This window comes from Garra rufa, chromosome 5 (genome assembly GCF_049309525.1).
Source record: "Garra rufa chromosome 5, GarRuf1.0, whole genome shotgun sequence".
In the NCBI taxonomy this organism is placed as follows: Eukaryota; Metazoa; Chordata; class Actinopteri; order Cypriniformes; family Cyprinidae; genus Garra; species Garra rufa.
This window is the reverse complement of record NC_133365.1, coordinates 38,120,619-38,143,921: the sequence shown is the minus strand read 5'-3', so window position 1 is coordinate 38,143,921 and position 23,303 is coordinate 38,120,619. Positions and strand designations below refer to the sequence as shown.

General features: G+C 37.4%; 1 protein-coding gene across 12 annotated transcripts in view; it reads left to right on the top strand.

Moving 5' to 3' along the window:
• The window catches only part of trpm3 (transient receptor potential cation channel, subfamily M, member 3), a 195,088-nt gene that overhangs the window by 161,384 nt on the left and 10,401 nt on the right, over positions 1-23,303 (top strand). For 10 of the 12 annotated variants that reach the window (XM_073840244.1, XM_073840243.1, XM_073840240.1 and 7 more), the window contains 6 exons: positions 8,362-8,529; positions 12,926-13,066; positions 15,046-15,174; positions 15,601-15,852; positions 15,949-16,123; positions 21,621-21,771. In XM_073840244.1, the coding sequence (XP_073696345.1) occupies positions 8,362-8,529; positions 12,926-13,066; positions 15,046-15,174; positions 15,601-15,852; positions 15,949-16,123; positions 21,621-21,771 (1,016 nt within the window). Of the gene's footprint in view, positions 1-8,361; positions 8,566-12,925; positions 13,067-15,045; positions 15,175-15,600; positions 15,853-15,948; positions 16,124-20,393; positions 20,502-21,620; positions 21,772-23,303 lie in introns of all 12 variants that reach the window. The other 2 variants (XM_073840232.1, XM_073840242.1) reach the window with 2 other exon arrangements.

Sequence of the window (23,303 nt, the reverse complement as noted above, 5' to 3'; positions counted from 1 at the left end):
TCAAACAATAAATACCGTTTTAGCGCTGTTTAATGTGGAGTGACAGATCGCTGTAACGCCTCAGTTCAAGAGAAGTGGCAACAAGAAGCGCACATAAACTGATCTCTTCCACTTTTAATACTAGTTAGAGCACAAAACAAACATAAAATGAACAACCAAACATATGTTAAATGAAAGAGTACAACTGCTAAAATCTGTGTCCTGCTTTATGTACTTGCTTAATCAGTGTGGAAAGATGTCAGTATAACAGCTTGTAAACAATATGTCACATAACATCACATTTACCTCTTAAAAAATGCTCTGTGACCACACTGTAAAAAGTAATAAGTTGTATTTACTTAGAAAACCTGTGGTAACTGGTAAGTAAATTAGTTCATCATTTTTGAGTATTTGTAACTCACTTTGACAAGTTTAGTTAACTTAGAGTTTTAAGTTAAGCTTAGTGCACAGAACTCAAACAAAACAGTTGACTTTACAAGTCTTCTTTGTTCACATTACTAGCAAAATGTGTTGAAACTGATTACCTTACATTTCTCAAGTAAGTTGTACTCAAATCTTTAAGTTGTTAATACAAAGACAGACATCATATTGTTGGCACAAAAATAGGACATTTATTTGTTTAATAAAATGTGAAGTCCTTACATTTAAAGCATCAACCTTAAAACAAAAAATTGCACATACTGCACAAATAGAAAAAAGTAGAATAGAAAAAATTATATACTTTTAAATCACACGACCTGATAAGATTCTTTTTCATTGAAAGTCTATTCACAAAAACTTGACACTTCAAAACTTTCATAAAGAGATAATAAAATACATTCATATGAAACAAGCAGTTTAATCCAAGTCTTATGAAGAGACGTGATGTCTTTATATGATAAACAGCATCAGTGGACAAACAGAAGCTTAAACACACCTTATTGGTTCATATGGAAGCTCAAATGTGCTGAGTAATACGAGTTATATGTGAATAAAAGCTTAAATTAAATATGTTCATCATAAAGTGACTGTGTCTCTTTAGAAGACTTGGATTAAAACACTCCATTCATATGAATTTGTTTTACTACCTCTTTATGAACGTTTTGAAGCATACGTTTTGGGCATACAAACTTTCAGCGGAGGGAAAGAAATCTGTCAAATATCATTACAAATATTTTGCATTGTGTGTCAAAGATCAACAAAAGTTGACTACACTTTAAGCAAACTGCAAGTTTTCCTAAATGAAATGAACCACTTCATCCACAATAACATTTTTACATCAGATGATCTTATTTTAGGTTCAGCCATTGAATTAAATCAAAGGTATCCTTCAAAACTGGAGGATACTCTTCTTACATAGCATAACTGAGTTCAAAGACCAGGCACATGGTTAGGGGAAGATTTTCCATTTCCACTGATTGTCCAATGTAATTGTACCTTCCAAAATTATTACAGTAGAGTCCTCAGCTCAGGGATCTTGGTCAATATGCTGATTGACATCACTTCTTCACAGTCCTAGAAACAGAAGTAGCATATGTCAGAAAATAAGTAACTACATATAATTAAGAATGCGTAATAAGGTTATACAGTTGCATACATTTATAACTGTGTATTGTCTTTAGATGCAAATGCCTTTCAAACTGGGCAAAGCAGTGGATGCCAAAGATGGAAAAAAAAGACATTCAATTGTTTGCACAAAAAATATTTTGATTAAAAACTGACATATTTATATTTTGCATGATTTCTAAAGAATGTTCAGAAAAGCATGACCAAGAGAGCACCATCATAAGCCATGTTAAACGAGTGGTTTTCAAGTCTCTGTCACTCATATACAAGACAGATGATGCACGGTGCAACCTACTGAGCAATGTGGGTTCGCAATGTTGCAGTCAACAGACAACCAGGTGAGACACAGGGCCCATGACTGATCTAAAGTGTCCAGTTAGAAATTTGTAGCCCATTCTCAATGGGAAAGTGCACAAACAACATTGTTTGGCAACAGGGCTCAAAAAGTTGCCCTGTGTAACATCAGCCTTAGACTCTTACTTTCTTTTGGTATGATATGATTTCTTTTATTTCTTTCTAACCTCCTTTTTTGTTTTTATATTTCTTTAATTTGCTTACCTTCATTCTTTTTTGTCCTTCCTTTCTGACTTCTTTGCTTTTTTGTTGTTTCTTTTACTTTGTCATCCATGTCATTTTTACGTTTTTTTACCCAATTTCTATTGTCTTTCAGATGAAAATTCTGTCATGAATTACTCACCCTCATGACGTTCCAAAGCTGTAAGAACAAAAATTAAGATATTTTTTGATAAACTCTGAGCTTTTTTTTTTTTACTTTGCATAGACAGCAACACAACTGACACATTCACGTCCCAGAAAGGTACTAAGGTATTAAGAACATCAGTGGTTCAATTGTATTGGTATGAAGTTACAAGAATATTTTTTGTGCGCAAAGAAAACAAAAATAGAAACTTTATTCAATGATTCGTCAGTTGACATGCCTTCCTGAGAGTACCATGATGTATGTGCATAAATTCCTCTGCTCGTAAACAAGGTGCAGTGCAGAGCCCCAAGGTGCGGGTCCCATGTCAGAACAACGGGCTCATGCATCAACAGTATCACACGCATGCGTCATGGTACTCTCCTGAATGTGAAAAGTGAAAATCTCTTATTTTTGTTTTCTTTGCGCACAAAAAAGTATTCTTGTAGCTTTATAAAATTACGGTTGAACCACTGGTGTTTCTGAGCCTTGAAAGTGGTAGTCGCGTTGATATCTACGCGGGGTCAGAAAGCTCTTAGATTTAATTTAAAATATCTTAATTTGTGTTCGGAAAATGAACGAAGGTTGAATTTTAATTTCCATAATCCCTTTAAGTATTTTTCCCTCTTCTTTCTAACTATTTTCCCCTTCTCCTAATTTTTTTGTTTCACTTTCTTTCTTTCTTATATTGTTTCTGGGTCCTGACTTTTTCTTGCCAGATCAGAATAGTTTGCGTTACACTAAATAACCAGAATATCACAGGCAAAATTACTTACAAAACATGTCTTGTAAAAAATCTGCAAGATCCTCTTCAAGGAAGAGTGGAAGGCCATGGAGAACTGCTGGTCATCTCCCGTTATTGTTTGATGTCTGTACAATTATGAAAAAAGTCATATTTAATAGCACTCATATCACATGCAATATAATGAATATCATTCTGTGTGATTTTACAAAGTGCACCCTATGGTAATAAGCGTATTATATGTGAAAACATAAAAATTGAGTACTTACATATTCCATAGGATCCATATTTGAATCAGTTTTTCAAGAGTTGACTTTTTCACTCAATAAAAAAAGCAGAACTTCAACTTCCACTGCATGAGTTTAAGTCCTCAAAAAAGAGCACATACAATATGAAAAGAAAATGGTAATAATTAATACTGGGCATTAATGCACTTTAAAAAAAAAAAAAATATATATATATATATTGTGGCGAGGCGTCTGCCCGCCCCCCTAATTTTCATCACCACCCCGTCCCGTATTCGCCGCCCTTCTCCAGGCTCCCGACGGGAGTGGGTGTGTAGGGGAGAGGAGGGGCGTGTAATCGGCTCGGGCTGGCGGCGTGTGATGGGGACACCTGATGTAAATGAAGCCTCATCACCGCCGCTGTTTAAATCCCGAGCGCGCCTCTCCTCGGGAGACCGGTCTCTTTCCCCCGTGCATGCACGCTGGTGTCCTCGCGGGTCCAGGAGGGGGTGAAGAGGGAATCCCGCGCCACAAGAGTTTGGAGAGCCGCCGGACCCGCGGTCCGGTTGAGGCCGCCAGAAGCCGCCGCCCCAGCGCCGGACAGCTCGAGAGGGATGAGCCTGCCGGAGATGCCGCCGCCCTAGCACCCCGGCGCTAGTATGGAAAGCGCCCGCGGCCGCCGGACTCCGCCCCTCTCCTGGACCCTTCCCCTCTGAACACTACCGTTCCGTCACGCTGCCCCAGCACCCGAGGACACCAGACTCCCCTTTTATTTTGGACACTGTTTTACTTTATGGACTCACTTTCCCTTATTTTCTGTTTAATAAAAGCCTCTCCGAGGCCTGACGCCACACCCACTGTGTCTGTCGTTTGCCCCTCCCGCCACAGTGGTGGAGAATGCGGGCAAGGCGGGGCTTAGACAGCGCAGTGGGCAACACCTGATGACGTCATCCCCTCTCGCTCGCCAAAGCTCGTGAAGACCCGGACGGGGACGGAGAACTACGGAGACGGCCTCCCAGCCGCAAGAAGGGTAAGTGATGTTTCAGTTAGTCACTTATCCTGCGGTTGGTTGAGGCTGTCGACTAATACCGGTTTTTCTGTCCCTGTTCCGGTACGCGGCGAGAGGGAGCGTTGCCTTGGAGAGGAATCCCCGCCCACTCCGACCGCTGGAGCCTGGATGAGGAAGGTAGCACTCCTGCGTGGGCGGCGACCTTAGGACGGGGATGTCGCTTGGGGGGGGGAATGTGGCGAGGCGTCTGCCCGCCCCCCTAATTTTCATCACCACCCCGTCCCGTATTCGCCGCCCTTCTCCAGGCTCCCGACGGGAGTGGGTGTGTAGGGGAGAGGAGGGGCGTGTAATCGGCTCGGGCTGGCGGCGTGTGATGGGGACACCTGATGTAAATGAAGCCTCATCACCGCCGCTGTTTAAATCCCGAGCGCGCCTCTCCTCGGGAGACCGGTCTCTTTCCCCCGTGCATGCACGCTGGTGTCCTCGCGGGTCCAGGAGGGGGTGAAGAGGGAATCCCGCGCCACAAGAGTTTGGAGAGCCGCCGGACCCGCGGTCCGGTTGAGGCCGCCAGAAGCCGCCGCCCCAGCGCCGGACAGCTCGAGAGGGATGAGCCTGCCGGAGATGCCGCCGCCCTAGCACCCCGGCGCTAGTATGGAAAGCGCCCGCGGCCGCCGGACTCCGCCCCTCTCCTGGACCCTTCCCCTCTGAACACTACCGTTCCGTCACGCTGCCCCAGCACCCGAGGACACCAGACTCCCCTTTTATTTTGGACACTGTTTTACTTTATGGACTCACTTTCCCTTATTTTCTGTTTAATAAAAGCCTCTCCGAGGCCTGACGCCACACCCACTGTGTCTGTCGTTTGCCCCTCCCGCCACAATATATATATATATATATATATATATATATATATATATATATATATATATATATATATATATATATAATTATGTTTCATGACATTTGGTCAAACATTAAATACTGGAAAACGGATTACACGAGACATGACACATTTTAATAAGTTGTACTGTATCTCTTAACATACTTGCTGATGTCTATTCACGTTTATTTTACATTACTACTAAGGTTGGAAGTAACTGGCTAGCTAGTAAGCTAACTGAAAGTTACAGTTATGCTCGTCAGTAAAACTCATTCAAATTTCGTTTTTTGTTCCTCAAAAACAATAGCACACACTCTGAGAAGAATACAGTTTCTAACTAAATCACCAAAAACTTACCTAATCTTTCTGCCATATTTCAAACAGGATCTGACTGTGAAGTTCAGTTAGTCGTCTTCTTCTGGTGATCTTTCTGTTTCTGTTCGTTTTTTTACCTAAGGTGCACTTTCGCCCCCTGCTGGTCTGGTTATTACAACAGTGTGAACAGACCTTTAGTACAACACACTAGATGCTCTTTAGTCCTGTTTACTAAAGTTGTTGAGTTTCCCTACGGCATCCACCTAAAAGTTCAAATAACTCGGTGCACTAAAGTAAAATCAACAAATTTGTCGAAATTAGTTAAATTTACATGCTTTTCTTAGTAGATTCAGTGATTTCTTTGTCAAAACCCAGGTCTATTACATATAGTTATGGCAGTTATTGCAGAGGGCTTACTCTGGATTCATGTTTTTTTATTATGTAATGTATGATATATATATATTCAACATATATATTTAGCATGTATTTGGTGAACTTGCCTGCTAAAGTGAATCTTATCTTAGCTGAATCTGTCATTTTTGTTGTATTTACCAAGTCCTCATTAGCATGAGGCCAGCAACTGCTGTTTCAGTGCTCTAATAGATTTCTTAATCTCTAGTCTAATTATCATTCTTACTCGAGAGACACCAAAATGACAGGCAAGTTTTTTGTCAGAAGATGTGCAAATTAGACTGGTTGGCTATGTAAAGTAATTAAATTCACAAAGTTATGGAAAATACCTTGTTTCTCACGAAGCCAGTACCCAATTCTAGACACATTTGTTGCAGAAAACAGCATAAAAATGGGAAATGGTGGCATATACAATGTTGCTGCTTTAATTGCAGGTGCCAAAGTTAAGCAAGGGGTATAGATAAAGGATGAACTAGTGGAAACATATCGTTCTTGGGACTTTTGATACTTCAGGATATGAAAGGAAAAATATAGCAGAAAAATAGCAATTACCAATGTTCATGCACTTTAAGGCATTTAAGCTCATATGAAAAAATATGTTACATATTATTAATGAAGCCTGTATCGACCTAAATCAATGATTTAAAAAAAAAATGCATTTTTAGGTCAGATCGTTTACCTTAGAAATATGCTGTTTCTTAAAATTTATGACTGTTTAGAATCATGTTTTCACCAGGTTTCGTGAAGTTTTGAGTTTTTGTTTGGGCTTTATAGGCTTTTGGGTATGTTTGGACAGGCCCCTTTTCTGCATGACCCCGTTATAGCTTCCCAAATAGGTAAATCTCTTTTTTTTTTTTTTTTTGATAGTTATTGACCTAGACTAGAGTCCAGAGAACTGCACCTAGGACTAGTTCGCAAAAGTAGGTTTTTTACATTTTCTCAATCATTTAACAAACCGTTTGATTGACAGCAGTGGTTTTAGAGGCAAAGTTGTTCAGAAAGAGGAGGGCTATCATACAATATGAATACTGTGCATATGTGTGAAAAACTGCAAAATATACAATCGTTTACACCCTTGAAAAATGCCCCTCAGTGGCTGTTTTTTTTTTTCTCTCACAGACCTTTAGACCTGTGAGTAAAACAGCCCCACTGAGTTTCTTTACGATCGACTTCCGTTAACCTTGTTTAATAGGTGCTCAAACTTCATCAGCCTATGGTGGCCATGTTTCTTGGCAATTTGGACCAAGAGCGTGCGTACCAATTTTCTCGTCAATAGGACGAACGGTTGTGTAGTTATGGCACTAAGTGGCCAAGCTCCGCAACTTTTTTTCATGTGACCTCAGATTCAGTTCTTACATATGTTTTGTGAGTTTGGCTAAGATATCATATTTCATTCAAAAGTTGCCCCTTTTGAACGTTTTGGCGTCCCTTTGCGACAGAGTCGAAAGTTCAACTTTTTTTTTTTGATAATTATTGATATTCACTCTAGAGAATCTTCCTGCACTAGTTTGGTTCCGATCGGGTGAAAAACATAGGACTACTTTGCCTGTTTTTCAAAAAATGCAAAATTCCCGAAAAATTTTGCCAGGGTGACGGACAAATCCAAGGCATGCGTTTTGTCCAGCGTGTGCCAAGGATTCAGATGACATACGACACTTGAGCCTGCAACAAATGGTTTAGAGTTATGAGCGATTTCCTACTTTTGATCGCTGTAGTGCCCCCATCAGGCCGATTGGGGCGAGTCTTGGTGACATTGTAGATAGTGTGAGTACTACCATCCCTCCAAGTTTCAAGTGTCTACAACTTACAGTTTAGTCTGCCGATCAGTTTTACGTGGAGATTGCTGATCCTGGACCATTCTAACAATTCAATAGGGTTTCAGGGGTACCTGCTTGAACCCCTAAAAATTGACATGATCTGTGGTCTTTTACACCTTAGACTTGTCCATCAAAATGGTCTGAAACCATTCAATAACTGTTGAGAAGAATATACAGTGTTGTTCTTGTCACATCTCCTAATCTAATGTTTCCAACTGTGATAATAAGAAATGTTTCTTGAACACCAAATCAGCACAGAATTATTTCTGAAGAGTCACTTGACACTGAAGACTGGAGTAATGGCTACTTTGCCATCACAATAATAAATAACATTTTAAAACATATTAAAATAGAAAACATTATTTTAGATTGTCATAACATTTCTACAATGTTACTGTTTTTACTGTATTTTTGATCAAATAAATGCAGCCGTCCATAAACTTATATATACTTAAAATATATCAGTCCCTAAAAACAAGCTGTGCAGGGCTTCTCCTTGTGTTTCTCTCCCTTTCTGCATAGTTTATTTCTGCCTTTGGTTCAGTGGTGATACTGGTGTTACATATCTCACAGGTGCTACTGTAGCAAGTAATAGAGAGACCGGTATTTCATCATCACAAGCATTTTGTGACTGCAGGAATTGGTCTGCTGACTTCTAAATAATAAAACGTAACAGTGGATTTTTCTCTTAAGCTCTGTGTTTGTTTGTTTTGTCAACCAGGTTATCTTAGGCCTGCTTCTGCCCCCCTCCATATTGAGCCTTGAGTTTAAAAATAAGGACGAGATGTCGTATATGCCTCAGGATCAGGACACCTACCTGCAGGAGAAGGATGTGGATGAACCTGAGAAACAAGCTAAGGAGAAAGAGGAGGAGGACATGGAGTTCACAGTAAGATCTTACTGTGAGACGCAGTACAACTCCGTGGTGAGAGCATCCACCTTAGCCTCGTTTCTTAGCTTGTAGTCTAACACACACACGAACACGCACACACACACACCTAGGCACATCTGCTCTGCTCTGTGAAAGTCCTGCCCCCAATTTGGCCTCTCAAATCTGCTTCCGGTTTTATTTTGTTGGTGTTCCTCAAGTCCGCGGTTCCTCTTCTTAGAGATCCGTACCAACCCTGCCGTTTTTTCTGACCTTCCCACCCTACACCCTTCTCCCACTTCGCCCTTTTTTCGTTCCTCGTTGTCAAAGCGAAGACGCGTGGTTGTGGAGTTGTAGCGTGTCTCCGTCTGCCTCTGTCCTTGTCTCCTCTCTGTTTCTTTTCTTTTAGCGAGGGTCTCGTCTGAAGTACGGTACTGTGACTGAATGCTGCCTGTGTTTTTATCATTCACACATCTACGACACCATTGTGCATGTTGAAGGCTTCTTTTGCATTGTTAGCAGCCTTGATCTGACATCTCCATGACGACAACCTTCACTTTTAAGTTGAACCAGAAGTGCCTTCTTACTTCTACACAAAACTGCACGGATTTTGTTGTTCAACCTTCCATTGCCAACTATCAAGTGTTGCTCTAAAGCAGTGGCTCTTAAACTGTTACAAGTAGGGGATCATTTAAACAACCCAAATATGGGGGGAAATCAGCAACTACTTCAAAACAGTTACTATTTTGACTAGTGTAGCTACAAAATCTCTTTAATTTTTAATCTTAAAATTGTCTCCATTTTATGGATCCATAACTTTATTTTGTTGAAATTACCCATTTACCGCTACACTACCAGTCAAAAGTACGATTTGTACTGAAAAAAACAGTAACATTTTAAAATATTTTTACTATTTAAAATAATTGTTTTGTATATATTTTAAAATGTAATTTATTCCTGTGATCAAAGCAAAATGTTGTAATGATGCTAAAAAAATCTGCTTTGAAATCACCAGAATAAATTAGATTTTAAAATAAATTAGAATAGAAAACAGTTATCTTACATATTAAAAATATTTCACATTTTTACAGTTTTTGCTGTACTTAGGATCAAATAAATGCAGGTTTGGTGAGCAGAAAAAATCTTACTGTTCAAAAACTTTTGACTGATAGTGTATGTTTAGTTAATCAGCCCAAATGAGTCTAGAAGTTAGACTAAACAATTTCACTACTCTTCCGAAGTTTGACAACTCTAAGACGTTTTTTCTATGTTCACCAAAGTGCAGTATGTAAATGTAAAATATGACTATTGTTTGAATGGTTTCTTTTTTAGATATTTAAAAATAAAAAATATATAGTATAGATATTACTCCATTTACTAATAAAACTTGTTAAATATTCCTTAAGAGATTCTTCTGATGTGCAAATTTGGTAATGAAAAAAAACTTTTTTTTATTAATAGTACAGTCTAAAATAATTGTGCTACTTAATGAAGTGTTTAAATGGCAGTCTTCTTTTTTCAGTTGCTAAAGTACTGAGTGCACTTGTATTTCAGAGTTTTGAAGTCAAATTTCACTTTTAAAAATAGCCAAACGCAAAAACATCTTTCTAGAAATACACCAGTCTGTTGTTCTTTTGAGAGATGAAGGCTGTTCCGTACACAGAGAGTGACGTGGATGGCCCAGATGAACAAGATGAGGAGTACATCAGAGTTTCAGAAAAACAGACTGGTGTTATACTGGTGCAATCTTATAAATATTTCATAAACTGACGACTAGAATGCATAAGCTGTCAGTGCTGCACATTATGAACAGAGTTTGAATAATAGCAGTCATATTAAATTGAAAATAGTCATTTGTGATGGTTAAATATGTAAAAAATAATTCTGGATCAGTTTAATGCATCAAAGTGTAAACTTCTTTCAAAAACATTGAAATCTCCTAGTGTTTTGATACCTTTGAATGGTAGTCCACACTACCGTTCAAAAGTTTGGGGTCAGTAACTTTAATTTTTAAAAAATTAATACTTTAAAGTGATCAAAAGTGACAGCAAAAAGATTAAAAGATTTCTATTTTAAATAAATTCAGCTTTTTTTAACAATTTTTTGCTATTTTTGAACGTTATTTATCTTAATTATAAGTCCTGGGAAAAGAAGATGTGTCATGGTTTCCAAAAAATATTAAGCAGCACAACCATTTTCAACATTGATAATTAATGTTTTGAGCACCTGATCAGTGTAATAGAATGATTTCTGAAGGATCATGTGACACTTAAGAATGAAAAATGACTGCTGAAAACCAGCTTTGCCATCACAAGAATAAATTACATTTTGTAATATATTAAAATAGAAAACAGTTCCTTTAAAATTTCACAATATTACTGTTTTTACTGTATTTTAAATCAAATAAATGCAGCCTTAATAACCATAAGAGACTTTTATTCTAAAATGTACAAGTCTTATCAACTTCAAACTTCTGAATGGTAGTGTACATTATATACACTACCAGTCAAAAGTTTTTAAACAGTAACATTTTTAATGTTTTTTAAAGAAGTATCTTCTGCTCACCAAGCCTGCATTTATTTGATCCAAAATACAGCAAAAGCAGTAATATTGTGAAATATTTTACTATTTAAAATAACTGTTTTCCATTTGAATATATTTTAAAATATAATTTATTCCTGTTATTTCAAAGCTGAATTTTTAGCATCATTACTCCAGTCACACGATCCTTCAGAAATCATTCTAAAATTCTGATTTGCTGCTCAAAAACAATATATTATTATTATTATGTTGAAAACATGCAATTTTTTCAGGTCTCTTTGCTGAATAGAGTTCAGAAGAACAGCATTTTTCTGAAATAGAATTCTTTTGTAACATTATAAATGTCTTTATTATCACATGTGATCAATTTAAAGCAGCCTTGCTAAATAAAAATATCTAATAATTTCTATAATTTCTTTCCAAAAAAAAAATGTATACTGACTCCAAGCTTTTAAATGGTGTAGTGTATAATGTTACAAAATCTTTTTTTTATTTCAAATAAATGCTGATCTCTGAATCTTTCTGTTCATCAAAGAATCCTGAAAAATGTACTTAACTGTTCTAAATATTGATTATATTAAATTAATTAAATCAGCATATTAGAATGGTTTCTGAAGGATCATGTGACACTGAAGACTGAAGTAAGGATGCCGAAAATATAGCTTTGAACACAGGAAAAAAATGACATTTTAAAATATATTCAAATAGAAATTTAAAATAAAAATATAACTATTACTACTAGTATAAATTTTGTTTTTGCTGTACTTTGGATCAAATAAATGCAGGTTTGGTGAGCAGAAGAGACTTCTTTAAAAAACAAAAAATCTTCAAAACTGTTCAAAAACTTTTGACTGGTAGTGTACATTTTACATTATTAAATAAAAATACAACTAAAAACTTTATCACACATTAATTTAAATCGCTAGTTACATTGTTTAAGTTTATTAATCAGTCAGTTAATTTAATCTTGCTGCCTTTTGTCAAGTACATAATGTTAATTATTTAGTTCTGTTTTTTTAAATCAGCCATCAAATTGTTAAATCCACTTGGAATTCTGTACAGTTTGAGAACTACTGCTCTAAAGAAACAGGTCAGCTCAAGACACTAGTTTAGAAATGTAGTCCAAGAGTTGCTAAGTCAAAACAACTAAGAAGGACTACATTTCCCAGAACGTGACTGGGATGACCTGATCTTGTACAACACGGTTCCAAAAACTGAAGCTTTGCCCCTCACTTCACTATGAATATATTGTAGATATGTGAGGTTACAACACGATGACAATTGTATTGCAATTTATCTAAATGCTCTTCCAGAAAGTGCACTGTACTTGCAATAATTTTTCTCTGATGCAACATTGAAGTGCCGGTCAAAATTAGATCTTCCCGTGCGTAACATACACTGTGAAACAAACCAACTGTTTTCATTGCATTTAGATTGACAGTGTGTAGTTTGTAAAACTATACTGCAGCAAAGCTCAACCAAACAGCTTCGACAGCAGAAAAGTTGTTGCAATACAATTCTGCCATGATGTCCAAGAGTGTGCCATATTTTTCCATTTACGGGATAAGCTCCCCACTCTTGGATTAAGGATGTGTCCAAATAACCCATGACACTGGGCATTTTCATTCCTCTGTTCTTCCTCTCTCTCTCTCTCTTGCACACACTCTTACACTCTCTCTTTCTCTTTCCACACAACCATTCCCAGCGGAATCATCAATGCCCAGTTCATAGTGAATATCTCACCTTCCTTGACACTTAGTATTGCTTTGCAGTGAAACAGCTGCATGCAATTCTGGGTGAGAAGTCACACTTATGTTAATGGTGTGTAAAAGCAATGCTTTTTCTCTCCTCTTTCTATCCTCTGTAATTTTCCCAGGCTATGCTGGGAAACGTCAGTTCAGAAGCGTCACGTAAGAAACGGGTGGAAGAGGTTCAGAACCGCCATCGGCTGATTCCACTGGGTCGCAAAATTTACGAGTTTTACAACGCCCCCATCGTCAAGTTCTGGTTTCACACGGTAAAAGCCCCACTTGTGCCCTTATTTAGTACAACAAGGCGTACAGTACTGTTTAATGTTTAGCGTATCAAATCTATATGAACATCAAAATACCTTGTGTGTGAATTCTTCAGAGAAATGTCCTCTGTAATGTTTCACTCTCAAATAAATTCATATCAATAGATACCATATCAAGTCTAGAGGGAAAAATGTTCAAATGCAGGCAAGTAGAGATCAAAACAGCAGAGATTTTTTTTATTTAGCCTCATCTATGTTTTAAATATAGGCCATGAATCTGACAAATCTCCAGGCTCCTAAAGATGAAAAATTCTGCTCCGCGTGCTGTGTCTTCATTATTTACTCACTTTTTTTTCTCTTGCTGCTTGTACTCTCTCTCTTTCTCTTCACACTGTCACGTTGTAGTGTTTACACTGAACAGTATTGCTGTTCTCTGCTGGTGAGAGTGTGTCAATCTTTCTACCATTTTCGCAAAAAAAAGTTGCAAAAGAAAAAAAAAGAACATTACCCTAAGACGCCAGTGAGAAGTCAGTGATATGATTTTTTGTTGCTGTTGTTGTTGATCCAGAAATCTTCTGTAGCTACTGCTTCTTTTTCTGTATGATAAAACAGAGGAAGTATAAAGAAGGTGCATTAGATGCAAAAATGTTTCCTCAAACCTTGGAACCTTAAAAAAAATATCAGCCTGACAGTGTTTGACTAGTTTTAAAAGACGGCATATGTGTGTGTAAATTGAAATCATTGAAGTATATTAATATAATTATATATGTATATAATTAAAGTGCAGTAAAACCTAAATGTATTTAGACATCTTGGACATTTCTCACATTATCACAGTTTATTTGCTAAAAAATATGACAAGAACTCAATAGTTAAACTGCGTCAGAAAAAAAAATCATTTTGATAATGTCAGATAACTTTAATAGAAAGGACAAATATGGTCAGGTCAAAGTATTTAGTCCCAAATTTTTATCTTTACTGGTAGTCTACTCTATGAAGAATTTCGGGGTATAATATGTCACAGATATCCTCACTTACATAAATGAACTAGTGTCCTGCATCCACTAGTAAAAAGTAAAAAAATATATATCTGGTGTCTGAATATTTTTGGTTTGACTGTATATATATTCAAATTCTAACTGGGAAACACTGAAAGTGAACTAAAATACATTTCCATGACTCTGAAACTGAATAAAAATGACCCAAAATTTGTTTTAGTTTTGATACCCATGTATAACCTGCCTGCAGTAAACGTGAACATGTTACCAGATGGCAATATTGCTAGAATGTGTTATATATAAATATCAAAAACATTAAAGCTGGAAGATCAATTAAAGATACTGAAACTAGAAACTGAAATACTAAAACTAAACAAAGCCTAACTTTGATAGAATGAAAACTCTAATAAGGTGTATTTTGAAATACCATTCAAAAGTCTTGGGGTTGGTGAGATTTTTGTGTGTGTTTGAAAGAAGTGTCTTATGCCTACCAAGGCTGCTTTTATTCATTGGATCAAAAATGCATTAAAACGGTAACATTGTGAAATATTATTACAATTTAAAATAACTCTTTTCTGTTTGAATATATTTCTAAAATGTAATTTATTCATGTGATGGCAAAGCTGAATCCGCATCAGCCATTTGTCTAGTCTTCAGTGTCACATTATCTTTTAGAAATCATTTGAATATGCTGATTTACTGGAAAAAAAAAACTATTAATTAAAAAATCGTACTGATCCCAAACTTTTGAAGAGTAGTGTACATTGAAAATTAAATAGAAATAGAAATCATATTAAGAATTCCAGAATTCTGAATTATGATAACCATGGTGTAAGTAAAACTAAAATAATCACAGAATGAAACAGAATGAGAATGTATTCTCTGTTAACTGAATAGACTTTCACTGTTTCACTTTTTCAGTGTTTGAGCTGAAATGGACCAGAGAGTATTTGTTCCCTAATCATCATGCTGTCTTTCCCACAGCTGGCTTATGTAGGATACTTGATGCTCTTCAACTATATTGTTCTGGTGAAGATGGACCTGTGGCCCTCTCCTCAAGAGTGGATTGTTATTGCCTACATTTTCACCAATGGCATCGAGAAGATGAGAGAGGTGAGACTTCATTAGAACTCAGTGAGCAAAGAAAATTGTTTCCTTCCATCCCTGAAATGTGGGAAAAGATTATTTATAATTCATAAGCAATGTCTAATAATTAAATTTGCATATAATTACACAGCTGCTATTCAGTTACAAACTCTTACTGTTGAGACCAAAATGTGAACTCCTTCAAATAAACAGTCTATTACTGCCCTCTTGTGGAAATCAGTAAATCCAAAGACTTTTGCTTCATTAGCATAGGTCTCTGGTTTACGCTTGTTTTGAAAAGTTCTATCCTAAAATATCACCATTGTCAGCTACTTTATATATTTTTAAATATATCAGAATAGAAAACAGTGATTCAAAATTGTCTCTCTATTTTCGGTTACATGAAGGCTTTGACTCTGTGTGCTTTGCTGTTTCACTTCTTCTGTCTCTCAGATCCTCATGTCAGAGCCAGGGAAGCTCCTGCAGAAGGTAAAAGTGTGGTTGCAGGAGTACTGGAACATCACTGACCTCATGGCCATCCTCATCTTCTCCATCGGGATGGTGCTTCGCCTGCAAGACCCACCCCTGATGAGCTACGGGAGGGTCATTTACTGTGTCAATATCATCTATTGGTACATAAGACTGCTTGACATCTTTGGAGTAAACAAATACTTGGGACCATATGTCATGATGATCGGCAAGATGGTGAGGGAGACTGATATAGCAGTTGTACATTAAGGTAAAAATGTCTAACATGGTATCTAATGCTCTTGGTTTTTCTTTTTCTCTTCCTGAATGTAGATGATTGACATGATGTATTTTGTGATCATCATGTTGGTCGTACTGATGAGTTTCGGAGTGGCACGGCAGGCTATCCTCAATCCCAATGAGGACCCGTCCTGGATGCTGGCACGCAACATCTTCTTCATGCCATACTGGATGATCTACGGAGAGGTGTTTGCTGACCAAATCGACCGTAAGGCTGGCTTATTACTAACATTTACCTTGGGTACCGGCATGGGCATTTTGGGTATACTCGATTTCACACTCAAGCACAGCACTTTAGGCTTTACGTCTCATTACTGGTCAGCTTGTATGAACTAATGTGGTGAGCTCATGTCTGATAGTATAAACGTTCCCACAAATATGATGAAAGCTTTACATTTAACAGCTGAAACAGTTTGGATCATTTTTTGTGATGTATAGTTGTGCTTGTGTGTGTCCTCTTAACTGCTGTTGTATTCTGTAAATGACTGCACTTAAATTGTCATTACACAATGATATGGATCAGTGCTGCTGTTTCAAAATGCTTTTATGTGTTCATTGTAAGACTGCAGATGGAGAAGCATCAGGAACAGTCGAAATGAGAAAAATATTTTTCAACATATTTAAAAAAAATACTAGTTAACAGTATATGTTGATGGGATATAATGAAAATTATCCAAATGCATGTTTACTTTCTTAATTATGATATCATGTTTTGTCTTTTTTTTTGTTAAAGTGTTCAAATTTTATAGCTAATATAATAATGTTTAATCCTGCAGCCCTCATGGAAGTTTTCTGTGGACCCCCAGTTAAGAACCATTGTGTTATAGAATAAAAATGAAAATCATATGAAGTAGTATTGGAGTAAGTGTAGCACTGAAACCCTATTGTAATTGTTAAGGCTAAGGATCAGCAATCTCCATGTAAAACTGATCGGGCAGACCAAACCTTAAGTCATAGGGATTTAAAACTTTGAGGGGATGCTAGTACTCACACCGTCTACAACGTCACCAAGGCTTACAAATTTAGAGACTGAAATTTTCAGGTATTTTGCATTTTTTGAAAAACCTACTTTTGCGCACTAGTCCTAGGTTTTTCGCCTGATCGGAACCAAACCACTGCAGGAAGATTTTCTGGATAGTGAATATCAATAATTATCAAAAAAATGTTGAACTTTCGACTTTCCGTCACAAAGGGGCAGGGCTGCCTTTACTAAAACAGCTATAACTTTTGAATGGAATAAGATATATTTGCCAAACCCACAATGCGTATGTAAGAGCTGAATCTGAGTTCACATGAAAAAAGTTGTGGAGCTTGGCCACTTGGTGGCGCTATAAGAGGGGAAAAAGACAAGGTTAACTGAGGCCGATCGGAACGAAACTCAGTGGGCCTGTTTGACTCGCGGCTCTAAAGGTCTGTCAGAAATTTAAAAGAAATCGGCCAATGGGGGGCGATAATGCATTTTCAATGGCAAAAACGATTGTATTTTGCATAGTTTTTCGCACATACACAATATTCATATAATACGATAGATCTGCTCATTCCGAACTTCTTGAACCACTGCTGTCAATCAAACCATTAGTTAAATGCTTAAGAAGATGTGAAAAACTAGTAACTATGCAAACTAGTCCTAGGTATTTTGCTCAATTTGGGGGGAAAAAACACTGCAGTACAGTCGTGGCCAAAAGTTTTGAGAATTACATAAATGTTGGAAATTGGAAAAGTTGCTGCTTAAGTTTTTATAACATCAATTTGCATATACTCCAGAATGTTATGAAGAGTGATCAGATGAATTGCATAGTCCTTCTTTGCCATGAAAATTAACTTAATCCCGAAAAAAACTTGCACTGCATTTCATTGCTGTCATTAAAGGACCTGCTGAGATCATTTCAGTAATCGTCTTGTTAACTCAGGTGAGAATGTTGACGAGCACAAGGCTGGAGATCATTATGTCAGGCTGATTGGGTTAGAATGGCAGACTTGACATGTTAAAAGGAGGGTGATGCTTGAAATCATTGTTCTTCCATTGTTAACCATGGTGACCTGCAAAGAAACGCGTGCAGCCATCATTGCGTTGCCTTCACATGCAAGGATATTGTGGCTACTAAGATTGCACCTAAATCAACAATTTATAGGATCATCAAGAACTTCAAGGAAAGAGGTTCAATTCTTGTTAAGAAGGCTTCAGGGCGTACAAGAAAGTCCAGCAAGCGCCAGGATCGTCTCCTAAAGAGGATTCAGCTGCGGGATCGGAGTGCCACCAGTGCAGAGCTTGCTCAGGAATGGCAGCAGGCAGGTGTGAGCGCATCTGCACGCACAGTGAGGCCAAGACTTTTGGAAGATGGCCTGGTGTCAAGAAGGGCAGCAAAGAAGCCACTTCTCTCCAAAAAAAACCCATCAGTGACAGATTGATCTTCTGCAAAAAGTATGGTGAATGGACTGCTGAGGACTGGGGCAAAGTCATATTCTCGGATGAAGCCTCTTTCCGATTGTTTGGGGCATCTGGAAAAAGGCTTGTCCGGAGAAGAAAAGGTGAGCGCTACCATCAGTCCTGTGTCATGCCAACAGTAAAGCATCCTGAGACCATTCATGTGTGGGGTTGCTTCTCATCCAAGGGAGTGGGCTCACTCACAATTTTGCCCAAAAACACAGCCATGAATAAAGAATGGTACCAAAACACCCTCCAACAGAAACTTCTTCCAAAAATCCAACAACAGTTTGGTGAAGAACAATGCATTTTCCAGCACGATGGAGCACCGTGCCATAAGGCAAAAGTGATAACTAAGTGGCTCGGGGACCAAAACGTTGAAATTTTGGGTCCATGGCCTGGAAACTCCCCAAATCTGAATTCCATTGAGAACTTGTGGTCAATCCTCAAGAGGCGGGTGGACAAACAAAAACCCACTAATTCTGACAAACTCCAAGAAGTGATTATGAAAGAATGGGTTGCTCTCAGTCAGGATTTGGCCCAGAAGTTGATTGAGAGCATGCCCAGTCGAATTGCAGAGGTCATGAAAAAGAAGGGCCAACACTGCAAATACTGACTCTTTGCATAAATGTCATGTAATTGTCGATAAAAGCCTTTAAAACGTATGTGGGTGCTTGTAATTGTATTTCAGTACATCACAGAAACAACTGAAACAAAGATCTAAAAGCAGTTTAGCAGCAAACTTTGTGAAAACTAATATTTGTGTCATTCTCAAAATTTTTGGCCACGACTGTACATTTCAACAGATGCTCTAGGTCAATAAGTAACAAAAAAATGTTGAAATGTACCCTTTGGGAAACTATAACTCTTTGGAGTCTTTGGAGCCTAAATATACCCAAAAGCTTATAAAGCCTAAACGAAAGCTCAGAACTTCACAAAACCTGGTAAGCACATGTGACTGGTGAAGTTTAGGAGGACTGGACCACAGCTGCTGCTGTAAGAGTCGTAAATATTTCTATGGCAAATTACCTGTATTTGCCATAAAATGCTTTTTAAATTCATTGATTTAGTTGATTACAGGCTTGCTAAATGATATGTAATGTGTGTTTTGTGTGTGTTTAAATGCCTTAAAGTGCTTGAACCTCGGTAATTGCTGCTTGCAGCTATATTATTTTATCTGTTATTATTTTAAAATGTATTTTTAAAATAATTTATTCCAACATAATTTATTCATCAGTCATTACTCCAGTCTTCAGTGTCACATAATCTTTTAGAAATCATTCTGATATTTGGTGCTCAAATAACATCTCTTATTATCAATGTTAAAAACAGTTGTGCTGCTTGTTATGTTTTTTGTAAAAACCATGGTAGATATTTCAGGATTATTTAATGAATGCAGTAGCGTTTTAAAAAAATTGACAATCCTTACTTATGACTTTTGTTTATGGGTTCTTGCTAAATAAAAGCATTCATGTTATTAAAAGGTGGACATTTATTATAATAAAAAGTAATTTATTAAAGTAATAAATCTTGCTCACCACAAACTTTTAAACAGTAGTCTATATAGTTAAAATATTTTTAAAAAATCAAAATTTAATTATGATGTTAAACATGCGTTATAAACATTTTATTCACTCAGACTGAATAGAAGACAATGAAAATCACAGATTTTCACTATTCCGTAGTGCCAATGATTATCAGTTTGAATGATTCTTTCTGATTATAAGTTGTGATGAATAATAAAGATGATTGACTTGTATCTTACCCCATCTTACTCATCAGGTTTTGCAGCAGTAATGTTGTTATTCTCTCTTGTCGGATTTATGATGTAACATCTTGTGCCTAAAATAAATCAGTACACTCATAATAATGCAGTGCATCAGTCACGAAGACTTGTGTATGACTTGTATGCTGTAGAGTTTGCATTTTTTCATTAAGTAGTGTGTTTGTTTGTTGTGTGCATACTGTCAATTGTTTGTTCGTGTGTGTGTGCTGAGAGATGGATGGCCCAAAGATAAGAGAGCTGAAATAACGCTTTCGTTCTTTGTTTCAGATGTGAATAGTAGGAAGCTACAGCACAAAGTGAATGACAAACTCTGGCTGGTCGAAAATTACATTCGCTCTCACGGAACTGGGCGTAACAGTGGTCCATCCCATATAGGCAATTTCCAATATATAAATTCTGCTAGATTTATCTCAGTCTCCAGAGCCATTATACTTTCACAGTCATATCATCACCTCATCTCCGCCCCCCTGGTGGTCATTGAGTGTATGACACCCCTGCACAGCACTGCAAAGCAAAAGGCCATGTTTCCGTGGTGGGGCAAATGTTCTAGGTGTTATGCCAACTAAATTGTCAAGGTCCCATTTCGGTTTTTTAATAACCCTATCATGGAAACTGGAAAGTCCCACAGCCAACTAGCACTGACTGATGTCCCATTATTTTGGTGGTACTTCACAGTCAGTGTAATTTCCTTCTCATTTCACAATGTAAACTGAACATACCAGTGAAAAATCCACTGGCTTGATATTACGTGTTATGCATATCTAATAGAGCATGAGCATCCGTGCCCATTTGCGTGTCCTCGAATAAGCTCCAAATACTTAATGTTTCTGGAAAGACCATCTCATATGCCCGCTGTACATCCTTTAATAACAATTTGCATTTGCCTCCTCTCATCAGTATGAAAGTTTTTTCACGTGGTTCAGTTGTCAGAGTTTTTGGCAGAATGAATTTGGAATTTAAAAAAACAAAACAAAATTTAAATAAATAATTGCGAAATTAAGATAACCCATGTTACTTCAGTTCTCTCACTTTGGGCTTCTGAGTGTGATTTTAAATATTGAAACTAGTAAATGTACTCACAAATATGTAAACTAATATGAACCTGACTTTCCTCTCCTTGAAAGCTACAGCAACTGAACCATCCCATTTGGAAAAAACGTATGATGTATTGTCAATACATTCTAACCTGCGCTACAAGCAACCATCAAAAAGACTGCTGTACATTTAATATCAATATATTTTAAACATTGCATATGTTTAAATATATTGGGGATGCAACTTTACATATGGAATATATTTTGAATATATTTGAATTCCACTTGGTGCATATGGTCGTTCCATTCAATTTATATCCACAACCCACTTTTGACTGGTTCTTTGATTTTGAGCATGTGTCAGAGAGGGAGTGAGAGAAAGTGATTTTTATTGCTATTTGTTTGTTCTAACAATTCATTTAAATTTTGGCAACACTCAGTTGTATGTTAATTTTAACAGCTCCATGCGGTCAGAACATCACCACAGAGGACGGCGTTATCGTGACTCTCCCACCCTGCAAAACCGGAGCTTGGATTGTCCCTGCTATCATGGCCTGCTACTTGCTCGTGGCCAACATCCTTCTGGTTAATTTGCTCATTGCTGTCTTTAAGTAAGTTAAATGAATATTCATATTGTATGTGTTTTTTTTTTTTTTTACAATGGACACACTACATAATATTACTTATTATTTACAAATACCAGCCTTTTGACTAATGGCATAATTACACTACCAGTCAAAATGTTTTTATGTTTTTAAAGAAGTCTCACCAAGGCTGCATTTATTTGATCCAAAGTACAGCAAAAACAAAAAAAGTAAATTGAGAAATATTTTACTATATAATAAAACAGTTTTCTATTTGAATATATTTTAAAATGTAATTTATTCCTGTGATCAAATCTAAATTTTCAGCATCAGCATTACTTCAGTCTTCAGTGTCACATGATCCTTCAGAAATCTTTCTAATATGCTGATCTTCTGTTCAAGAAACATACATATATATATATATATATATATATATATATATATATATATATATATACAGTCGTGGCCAAAAGTTTTGAGAATTACATAAATATTGGAAAATTGGAAAAGTTGCTGCTTAAGTTTTTATAACAGCAATTTGAATGTTATGAAGAGTGATCAGATGAATTGCATAGTCCTTCTTTGCCATGAAAATTAACTTAATCTCGAAAAAAACTTTCCACTGCATTTCATTGCTGTCATTAAAGGACCTGCTGAGATCATTTCAGTAATCGTCTTGTTAACTCAGGTGAGAATGTTGACGAGCACAAGGCTGGAGATCATTATGTCAGGCTGATTGGGTTAGAATGGCAGACTTGACATGTTAAAAGGAGGTTGATGCTTGAAATCATTGTTCTTCCATTGTTAACCATGGTGACCTGCAAAGAAACGCGTGCAGCCATCATTGCGTTGCATAAAAATGGCTTCACAGGCAAGGATATTGTGGCTACTAAGATTGCACCTAAATCAACAATTTATAGGATCATCAAGAACTTCAAGGAAAGAGGTTCAATTCTTGTTAAGAAGGCTTCAGGGCGTCCAAGAAAGTCCAGCAAGCGGCAGGATCGTCTCCTAAAGAGGATTCAGCTGCGGGATCGGAGTGCCACCAGTGCAGAGCTTGCTCAGGAATGGCAGCAGGCAGGTGTGAGCGCATCTGCACGCACAGTGAGGCCAAGACTTTTGGAAGATGGCCTGGTGTCAAGAAGGGCAGCAAAGAAGCCACTTCTCTCCAAAAAAACATCAGGGACAGTTTGATCTTCTGCAAAAAGTATGGTGAATGGACTGCTGAGGACTGGGGCAAAGTCATATTCTCGGATGAAGCCTCTTTCCGATTGTTTGGGGCATCTGGAAAAAGGCTTGTCCGGAGAAGAAAAGGTGAGCGCTACCATCAGTCCTGTGTCATGCCAACAGTAAAGCATCCTGAGACCATTCATGTGTGGGCTCACTCACAATTTTGCCCAAAAACACAGCCAACAATCCAACAACAGTTTGGTGAAGAACAATGCATTTTCCAGCACGATGGAGCACCGTGCCATAAGGCAAAAGTGATAACTAAGTGGCTCGGGGACCAAAACGTTGAAATTTTGGGTCCATGGCCTGGAAACTCCCCAGATCTGAAT